General features: G+C 47.9%; 1 protein-coding gene across 1 annotated transcript; it reads left to right on the top strand.

Moving 5' to 3' along the window:
- The first annotated feature begins 1,194 nt into the window (after window positions 1-1,194).
- On the top strand, window positions 1,195-3,197 carry LOC100841465 (probable galacturonosyltransferase-like 7). The gene has a single exon (XM_003558057.4). It carries the CDS (start codon window positions 1,773-1,775, stop codon window positions 2,874-2,876), a length of 1,104 nt encoding a protein of 367 aa, XP_003558105.1. The 5' UTR covers window positions 1,195-1,772; the 3' UTR covers window positions 2,877-3,197.
- Window positions 3,198-11,015: the final 7,818 nt, after the last annotated feature.

Below are 11,015 nucleotides of genomic sequence, written 5' to 3'. Positions count from 1 at the left end.
TGATCGAAGCTCCAACTTTATTTGTTCGGTCTTCCAATTCATTTGGGCGTACTTAATTTTATTTAACTTTCAAATTAGCTAGGAGAAAACAAACTTAATGGATTGAGGGCTAGGCTTCCAGATTTCCTTTTTTATCGGACTGTTGATGGGCTGCTTTTGTTAACAACACATGTCCCTGTTCCCCGCACTTCCAATGTGCCGTGCGGTCTTCCGTGAAAGTATGATTTCAATGGTACTTTATATATTTGCAACAGTATTGTGTACATTTAACATTTTTTACAAAGATATATGAGACGATATATTTAAGTACTTTATATGGTCATGGCAAGGGCCGCATTTAACACTAGAAATAGGTCAGTTAGTTTTGTTCACCTAAAGATTTTTTATTGTTTAACCATTTGACTAATACTTTTTTTTTCATTATCACAACTTATTTTAAAATAGAATTGTGAGAGCAAGTCTAAAATAACATAACACAATTGAACAACCGCCAATCGAGCCTAGAGCAATGCATATGCGGGTACTATAACAATTGGCTTTTCTGGGTTCATCCATCATGATGCATGTGCCAAATTTATTTAAGGGTTGCTGGAACTCACCAATGTCTTTTGAGTTTGAAATTTTCTGACAAGCTTCAAATGTCTTGACATGTATAATGGTAGTGGAGACTGCCTTCTTTTGTGCGTTTCATGTCATTTGTCATCTAGAGAAAGATAATAAAAATACGATGTATTATTTTTTAGTGTCATATCTTATAATAAATGTCTGATGAATAAAGTTACCTTTTGACACAATGACGAACAAAATTAAGTAAAGAGATGTGGTGAATCATAAAATCTGAAGAAATAAAATTGTATTAGAGAATGCTCACAGTTATTTTATCATTTTTATCTCTTCCACGTCAACCGTTACCCTATGTCCCTAAGAGATGTTACATCATTCCATTACACGTGCCTTTAGCAGATTTAATTAATCATAAGAGGTTGGAAAGTTCTAGATCAGAGTTTACATGTTCTTATGTTATGCGATGGATATTTCTGAAACAGTTTCAGATAAGAACTACAGTAACAAATTTTCAAAAACAGGGCAGAACTGTCGCGCGGAATCAAAATCTCGTTCCGATATCGAGGAAAACAACCATAGTCACGAAATCGATGGAATGAAAGCACCGGTAAAAACCAAACACTGAGTTCGGCCGCAGCCGCTGCCGCTCAGCCAGGCAAGCTGCCTCCTCTCCTCTCTCACCCCGCTCTCCCTTCTCAAGGCCGGGAGAGAAAAAGAAGGCACGACGAGAGATAAACCCCGGATCCCCAAAATCAGAGCCCGAAAGTAGAAAAACCGAAGCGGCACATACACAATAGGCCGCCGCCGCCACCGCGCTGCAGAAAAGAAAGCCGAGCAGTCGCAGCGCAAGGGGGAGGGGAATCGCCTGTCGCCGCGGTGGGTTGGTGGGTGCCGTCGCCTCCTATTCCCAACCCCGTCCCCCGTTACCACACCTCGCTTCGATGCCCCTCTCGCTTCTTCCCCACTCCACGCGCCGATCCGCCAGCCAAGAAAGCACGAGGCGATCCAATTGAGGAGGAGGCGAGGTATCCGTGGTGACTCTGCCGGTAGCTGCACCCCCTCTTTTATCGTCCTAGCCACCAAACCTGGCCACGCTGCCGCTGGACGACGCCATCGCCCGCCTGCACGGCGTCTTGGGGTGGTCGAAGAACCACAGCCGCGGTCGGCCCGGCGCCAGAAAGCGGTGGCCGCGCGCCCGGGGCGGCGCGATGCTGTGGGCGGCGCGCGCGTCCGGCTTCTTCTCCGCCGCTCTGCTGATGGTGGTGCTGTCGCCGTCGCTGCAGTCCTTCCCGCCCGCCGAGGCCATCCGGTCGTCGCAGTTCGACAGCCACGTCCGCTTCCCCGGCCAGATCGCCGGCGGCGCCAGGGGGGGCCTCGCCTTCCGCCGCGCGCCGTCCTTCCGCAATGCCGCCGACTGCGGCAACGGCACCGGCAATGTCTGCGACCCCTCGCTCGTCCACATCGCGATTACCCTGGATGAGGGCTACCTGAGGGGCTCGGTCGCCGCGGTCCACTCCGTTGTGCAGCACGCCATGTGCCCAGAGAGCGTCTTCTTCCACTTCCTCGTCTCCGACCCGAGCCTGGGCGACCTCGTCCGCGCCGTGTTCCCGCAGCTCCGGTTCAAGGTCTACTACTTCGATCCGGAGCGCGTCAGGGGTCTCATCTCGTCGTCGGTGAGGCAGGCGCTGGAGCAGCCGCTCAACTACGCCCGCAACTACCTCGCCGACCTCCTCGAGCCCTGCGTGCGGCGGGTCATCTACCTGGACTCGGACCTCGTCCTCGTCGACGACGTCGCCAAGCTCTGGCGCACCGACCTCGCCGGCCGCACCGTCGGCGCGCCGGAATACTGCCACGCTAACTTCACCAAGTACTTCACCGACCGGTTCTGGTCGGAGAAGAGGTTCTCCGGGACGTTCGCCGGTCGGCGGCCGTGCTACTTCAACACTGGCGTCATGGTGCTCGACCTCGCGCGGTGGCGGCACGAGGGATACACGCGGCACATCGAGCGGTGGATGGAGATACAGAAGTCGCCGCCTGGGCGCATCTACGAGCTGGGGTCTCTGCCGCCCTTCTTGCTGGTGTTCGCGGGGCACGTGGCGCCGATCGAACACCGGTGGAACCAGCACGGCCTCGGCGGCGACAATATCTTGGGCAGCTGCCGCGACCTCCACCCGGGGCCGGTGAGCCTGCTGCATTGGTCGGGCTCCGGCAAGCCGTGGGCGCGGCTCGGCGCCGGCCGGCCGTGCCCGCTCGACGCGCTCTGGGCACCCTTCGACCTGTACGGCCCCGCCGCCGTGGAGTCGTCCCGGTAACCGCAAACACTACAGAAAAAATTCTTTTCCTTCTTTTCGCCGACCCGTATAAATCCTGAGCTCTAATTCTTGGTCACCGTTACATGTTCAATCCTATATGTTTTTCCTTCTCTTTCTCGTTCTTTTTCCTCCTTCTTTCTGTTCAATCAAAATGTCTTGTGTTAGATTGTTCGTTGTTCGTACCTAGTTATATCACATATTTTTGATCGTTTTGTCATACTACAAAAGAGGTCATCTGTATCATACACTTCTCTTCAGAGTTGCAGCCTCATCATCATAAATAAAAGGAGCACACACACAGAGAGAGAAATAAACTTTGCAGCATTTGTTGTTCGTCTTGCTCTTAAATGGCATCTCTCTTGTTTGGTGGCATCCCCTTTACTACAGCAAACGACAGTTCAATCCACACATCCATCGCCCCTGAAGAGTCAGCCAGTCCAAACCAATGCAGCACCTGCACAACAACCCTTAATGCTGCTCGCTAGAACAGCACTAGTACACGAGACCATGGAGCGGCGTCTTGGATCATGTCAAGGTCACTCGCAGCAGACATGAGTAACTTGGAATCCTCTCTTTGTGGCCCGTGCACTACCTGACACCAACAACCATTTCGAGTTTAGCACTCGCCGTCTGCGGGCCGAGCGAGTTTAAATTACATGGGGAGCGTTTCTGTTAAGCTCGCGCGACGACGGAAGGATGGGGAAATGGACGGTGTGGGGGACGGACGTGGAGGCCCTCGGTTGCAGCAAGCAACACGGGACTTGTGAGCTACCGCCCTAGGCCGTCTCTCTTTTTCGAGGGTCCTTTCTTTCTGGTGGGGCCTCACCACTACGCCTCACATCCCCACCGCTTTATTCTTTTGCAAATCATTATTGTGCTCCTCCTCTCCATTTGCCATACCCATATAGGAGTACCATCATCAAAGATTTTATTTTTCTTTTGTCCCGAGCAAGCCCTGCATCGATCTGCACCTCACTTCTAGGCTCTTAAAAGAACCTTTTGTTTTTCTGATCATCTCACTTTCCTTGCCAGCTCGCACTAATAAGCATCTACTTGTCGACCTCCCGATACGTGCGCCCAACCAAATGTTTTTTTTTCGCTGAATAATGTAGAAGGAACATTTCGTGTCAATTGTTCCTTGGAATCGTACGTGCGTGGGTCGCCGGCCCCTCGCCGACAAGTGGGCCCAGAGCCCTTGCCCTCGCCGTCGTCCCAGTCAGCCAGCCACTGACGACGGCGAGGTGGTAAAAGGGGCACGGGTCCCGCTCGGCGCCCGCCACACGCGTCGGTTTCTTGCCCTTGCCAGGCGAAGCCCGGCCAAGCTTTTGGTTTGATTTGCGTGACAGCGACGGTGTAACCGACGAGCATTTTTTTTTTTTGCCCTTCTCGCCGCGGCTAATCACCTGCTTACATATATCTCGGTTTCTTGCTGTGTTATCTACCTGATTCCGCGGTATAAATTCTTGTCCGAGTTCAGTTATCATCTGGCTGCATTTCCGTGTGCTAGAGTTCTGGTACACCTAACGTCCTCTTTCTCTCAATCAGTTTCATTTCGAACCGTCGATACTGTTTGGTTTCATTTGTAGAGAGATGCAACTTAGTTTCTCAATCAGTCTCACCAGTTCGGGTGTTGGTTGGTTCCCATGCCTGCAGGTGTTTTGGTTTATCTACAGATCAGGTTAACAACCCAAAAAACTTGTATTTCTGTCAGCAAAAGACATACAGCAACCCTTTCAGGGCAATACTAGTTTGTTTCCTCTCTCCGTAGAGAGACAAAAACGTTGGTGCCTTTCTGGAGAGCCCTTGACGTACGCTGCCCTCGGAGTGCCGTATCGCAATACTCTATTAGTAGCAGTCAGTCGACCGATGGAGATGGGGGGACGCCATTGAGAGCGAGGCCCCGTGTGGTGGTCCTCATAGCTTCTCTCTTCGCCGATGGGATGATCGATGTGCGCGCGCGCGGGCGCCGGGTTCGTTCTGGTGATCACGCGCTGGCCTACCGTCGGTTGGCGCGTCAGCGTCGCCCGACCCCGACCGCCTCCGCGCGAGGGTACCGGCTCTAATCTCCCGTGACATGCCAAAGTTAAAGTTATATTATCGCAATGTGAAGGGAAAGTACTCCTTGGATTGGTGCCGGTACCTGATTGATACGCACGCGCTGAGGGGTAGGTGCGGTACGTGCGGCCGCCTTGTTGGGTGGGAGAAACGGGGGGATGAGGCCGAGGCCGAGCACGTCTGCCCGTGCTGAGAACCGAAATGAGACGTGACTGGTATATGATGTTTTCCTTGTGTACGGATGATGGAGGGAGCTTTGCTTAATGAACAGTGACGTGATTTTTGGTCCTGTATGATGGCTGAGGAAGACGGCGTGTGGACCCCGAAAAGCGTAGCATTCGCCCTTCGGCCTGGTTGTTATTTGACCCCTTCTCTTCATTTAGGTTGCCCCAGAGGCGAGGGATTCCAGACGTGGGGTGGGGATAAGATCACGTTGCGCGGCCTTTGTATTTGATCGCTTTTCTTTTTTTCTCTTTTCATTTTCCAAGAAGGAATCATCTTGCATTTCCTCGGAAGCAAAGCTTCTGAGACCTTGCACAGGCTGGGCAGAGGGGCTCCCCTCCTCAGTCCAAACATAGTTTAAGCTTTCGTTCAAAGAAGCAATCAGTCGTGTTCCACGGAGGATCGAGGGGTATGTGTTCCTGTTCAGTGACTGTTCTAGATCCGCGTCGGTTAACTTTGATCCAGTGTTAGTGATACGTCTGGTAGGCTCAGGCTGAATATATCACACATGTGTGGAGGTGTACGTGTAAACCATGACAAAAGAATCTGGACTGTTATGACCGTGCAATCATGCTGCCGTAGCCGGTAGCCCGTAGGTGGGTGACGAGAAGCATATAACCCAGGCATTCCCTGTGTGTTCCGGTGTTGAACAGAAATCCTCGAAAAAATGTCCACCAGAAATAGGAACACACCGGCCGGTGGATTCCTTCATAGATCATACGGAATGCTCTGGAGAGTGCTTACAACATGGTCAGTTCCTCCGGGCTCTGGGAAACGTTGGTACATTATCACTTCGGTTCATAGGATTTTAAAATCATAAAAAAGGTAGAGGATTAAAATGTGCATGGCATTTCAATCCTTAGGATTTTTCCAAGAGGTCATACATAATGCTAAAAATTCTTAGAAATTAGTTTATTTTGGACACAACCCTTAGAAATCTAGTACTGTTATTCCTAGGAAATGAATGCTACACGCAGGAAAAAAAATCCTAAGGGTTGAAACCCTGTAAAATTCTCCATTAATCCCGCAGACCGAATGAGGCCTATGTGAAGTGCTACTACTGTCTCATATTTCCTACTAACTCCGTTCTATAATTCTTGTCTCAAATTTACACAAAAATGGATGTATCTATTTCTAAAAAGCGTCTAAATACATGTAATATTTTGACAAGAATTATGGAACCGAGTGAGTAGTTTCTTAATTACCAGTATTTTCTTCGATGCAATAACGTTGGTAGTACATACAAGTGTATACCTCCAAGCATATTCTCCTTCTTCGGGACTTGGGAGGCCACTTGTGCAATCCACGAGAGCGTGTTTTCCTTATCCGGAAGATCTAGCAGACGGCAGATCATATCTCTCATTCTTTGTAAGTTTGCTATTTTCAGGTCACCCAAAATGTGATTGAAAAAAAATGAAAACTCAGAAAGAAACCTGATGCCCGGACAGTCATATATGCCGCCATCATACTACCCTACACCTATCAGCATTTGCCCCACACATATGTATACAAACTAACAAACATATGGCCACTCGTATCCCACTTATGCGATGGACCAGATACGGAGCTTAGATAGACTTGACAAGCTTAGGCCCTTGCCGCTACATACACGATCGATCTGCATTGCACGTATGCAGATAAGATTTAAGCACCATTCGGTGCCTCTGCGCCACGTGACAAAGCTTGTCTCCCCTGCAACGTCCCCTGATGAGTTGATGGCAAGTGTGTCTTCACTGTCGGTCTTGCTAGTAGTTGCCACCAACCATCACACTACTACGTGATACGTCCGTTGAGCATTTTGTGCGTAGAGCTGGAGGAGTAAACGAAGGCGTCGTGCCGTGCAGTGGTAGGGGCGTACCGCCAGGTCGTCCCTAGCTACAGCCTCGGGAAGGGGGCTCCAAGTCACTTGCATTGGCAGGAGTCCAGGCTGTGATCCAGCTTGCCCAAGGCTGGCTCGTGTGTTGCCCGCGTCTTCTCCCTCACCTTGTGCACGCTGCACATGCAACGTCTCTCTTACTAATCCACGCGCACTTTAATTATCTTAACTTATTGTTATCTCACTCTCCGTGCTAAATCCTCGGCAAGTGTAGTACTCCTCTCCTACTTAACACGCCTAATGTCTGCCACTCGCAACATTCCTCCTGTAGTGCTACTAGTACCATTTAGCCCCAGCTGGGATCTTCTTAACCAAACATCAGGGATAATGGGTGCCTCTATTGTTGTGTAAACACCAGGGAGGAGTACAGACTTCCACAACATTCTCTAGTCACGGGGCCCTTCCCCGCGTGGAAGGAAGGCTAACTAGTAGTAGGTGCTTAGGGGACCATATGCATTCGAACTTAGCCGAAATGGTTGGCATTTCGCGAACTAGATATAGAAGGAGGACTTTCGAGATAAGATGCGTGTTAGATTACGTATCTCACGCGAGAGCAGATGTATCAATGTCACCTACCTCCTGAGAATTAATGGAATCATTATACATGGGTCTCCAAATTCCGTATACGACTCTACGTGGCATCTCCCGTCTTCAAGGGCCCAGGTCGTTAACTGCTAGGGTCCATTTGATCCATCATCTCTGGTCCATGTTGAGATCGATCAGTGTCTCATTTCAGGTTTAGTTCGTAGTATCATGGATATGAAATTCTGCTGCTTTAGCTAGACAGTGATCTGAGCTTAATACTTTTGGTCGATGGACTGCAGGGGGTGTCCCAATTCGTGCTAGTTCGCTCAAAAGAAACCAAGACGACGAACAATGTCACTACGAATTTGTCCAAAAGGTCGAGTTTATCATGTTTTTTCAGATAAGCTGATGACGCAGACGACCGTCCACACTTACTTGGTTCGTCGCAATTAATCAAGGTGCTAATCTAGCCCCTCATGTCACGCTAGTTTCAAACAGCTGCGACATTCTTGTCACCACTCACCACTCATCCCCTCTAGCTGTTCGTAACTATCACATGCTGCCGGCCGCTGCATACGGCCATGCAGATGCAGGTGGCCAAGAGTTTGCCGTACGTTAACTTAGCATTATCATCAACGTCTGTTCAATGCTAAACATATACGAGTAGTAGTAGCAGAGCTCACTGAATCGAACCTTAAACTACTCTGCAGCGACAGATCAACAGACGGTCTGACAGTGCCATCTCGATTGAAACCAAAACGAAACCCGAAACCACGTCATTGTTGACCTCGCACTTGGCCGTGACAACGAGGCAGCCGACACGGTGGCCGGTGGTGAGGCAGATGATATTTGGCGCGACCAGGCGGGGCCAATCCAACAGGAGCGGAAGTACGCCGATCTGCGTCACTCGGGCCATCAACTCGTCACAAGTTATTTATGTCCTCGGCAAGGCCCCTGCTCCTGTTCGAATTCCAGATCGTGCACCGACACCGCATTGTGGATCCAAAGGAAGCTGGACAAAATGCCGGCGGTGATCTGTGCGCTCTGCTGATTGGGTGCTCGCCCACGATGTTTCTGGAGTCCTTGGTAGGTACATCTGGCCGGATCTTCTTGAACTGAATCAACCTGCATTGCTGAAAGGAAGCATGTCGTAGATCTCCCATTTGCGGGGGGCCCTATCTCGTAATGGGTTTTTTCAGATTAGTACTAGTTCGGATCGCTGTTATTCCACAGAAATCAATTTAATTAGGGTTTTGCTATTTTCTCAGTTGACCATCGGAATTGTTCTATTCTGCACTAAGATGCGTGCGTTCTAGCTTATGTGTTGTGTTGGGCCGAAGTAGCATGCTTGTGGGCTTTTAGTTTCCTTTCTTAGCCTTTATCCATTTCTATTGTTTGCTCCGAATGGCCTTTATTGGGCTGGAGGTGGAAAATAACAGGACATGGATCGTGTAGGTTGGGCCGCCATTTTTCTTTGTTATTTTTCGTGAGAAGTATCTAAGCAGCAACCTTTTTTTCGTTTCGTTTTCTTCTCATTTTACTTCCCACGTTTCTTTTCCAGTTTCATTTTTCTACTTCCTTTTCTGCTCCTTTTTTATTTCTGTTTTTCTTTTCATGAGCAAAGGTGGCACTTTAGGTACGAAACTGAGATTCTTGATGCGTAGTTGAGTTTTTTTTGCTAGTGACGATGTAGAATTTTTTTTTATGGGTTGAGTTGCACATTGAGATTATTAATGTATCAATGAGTTTTTTGGGTGAGTTGCACATAATCTTTCTTGATGTGCAATTTAGATTTATTTATTTTGGAGGGTGTGTGGGTTGCAGATTGAGACTCTTGATGTGTAGTTGAGTTTTATTTGTTAGTGATGATGCACGATTCTTTTTTATGGGGTGAGTCGCACGTTGAAATTCTTGATGTGCAACTGAGTTCTTTTGGATGAGTTGCACATAGTCTCTCTCGGTCTGCAATTTAGATTATTTTTTTGGGCGGAAGGCCGGGTGGTGGGTTGAAGATTGAGACTCTTGATGTGAGTTGTTTTTGTGGTGATATGCAATTAAGATTTTTTACGAGGTGAGTAACACATTGAGATTCTTGATCATGTGCAACTAAGTTTTTTGGGTGAGTTTCAGATAATCTCTCTCGATGTGCAATTTAGATTATTTTTGTAGGGATGAGTTGCACATAATCTCTCTCGATGTGCAATTTAGATTATTTTGTAGGGGTGAGTTTCAAATTGTGACTTTTGATGTGAAATTGAGTTTTTTCGTAGTGACGATGTAGAATTTTTTTTTACGGGGTGAGTTGCACATTGAGATTCTTAATGTGCAACTTAGTTTTTTTTTTGGTGAGTTGCACATAATCTCTTGACGTACAATTTAGATTATCTTTTAATTATGTGCAACTTCATTGCATAAGCGTGTAATTGTTTTTAATATTATTATTTTTAATTTAATTTATATACCATATAATTGAAGTTTTGTATTTATTTTGCTTATAACTATTTTTGTACGTATGCTGACTATTACCTCGCTAGAATTCTGTTATTGGATGGTCTTTGGAAAATAAAAGAAGTGAATGTACTTGTTAGAGGCTCTGACATATACCCGGGCAAACCCCGGGCCAGGCTGGGTTCGGGCCGGGCTTCATAAAAGCCCGACGGTCAAACCTGAAGCCCGAGCCCGGCCCGAAACCCCGGAAATAGGCCATTTAAGCATTAAAATAATTATTTCTGGAATAAATAAATGATTTTTATACCTATTTTTCTTAAGAAATACCCGTTTTTAGTTATTTCGGGCTTTTTTCGGGCTTTCGGGCCAGGCTTGGGACTGAAAAGTGAGGCCCGAACCCGGCCCGGGACGTCGGGCTTCGGGCCGGGCCGGGCCACCGATGCCCGGGTAAACTCTGACATCACGAGCAATTTGCTTTTTTTTCTTTTGAAAACACGATCGATGTATTCATAAAAAAGAAGCCCACACTTATAAGTCCACAAAGAAAAGCCCAGCCCACACACAAAACACAGTAACACAAGAGCCCACACACACAAATCAAAGTGAGGATACCGAGAAGCATTGGGGGAACAGGGACGCTGGGATTGGATCGACTGAGAAATAAGAGGATTCCTTAATTCTCAGTCGCCGGAGCCATAGACGTGCCCATTTAATTATCTTATAAATTTAGAGAAAACCCCGCTATAAGAATGGAAGACAGTTGGTATTTAACAAGTGCAAATGAGTACAACATCAGATTTAGACAGAATTTCTTGCAAGATCTGCGAAGGGAAATAAGATTATGGACATTCCAGAGAAATAAGTTTTTTCACTCTTTTTTATTCCTTTGAGAAGAGGAACGAGAATCATCGTCACAGAAATTGAATGGGTACGAGAAGTCCGCTGTAAAAAAAAAATCGAGGGAAAGAAGTCCGCTGTGAATGCATACTCCAGTTCTCCCAGATTGTTGTTGG

This window comes from Brachypodium distachyon, chromosome 1 (assembly GCF_000005505.3).
Source record: "Brachypodium distachyon strain Bd21 chromosome 1, Brachypodium_distachyon_v3.0, whole genome shotgun sequence".
Lineage (NCBI taxonomy): Eukaryota > Viridiplantae > Streptophyta > Magnoliopsida > Poales > Poaceae > Brachypodium > Brachypodium distachyon.
Note: the sequence above shows the minus strand (reverse complement) of the source record. Positions and strands in the feature narration are given on the sequence as shown.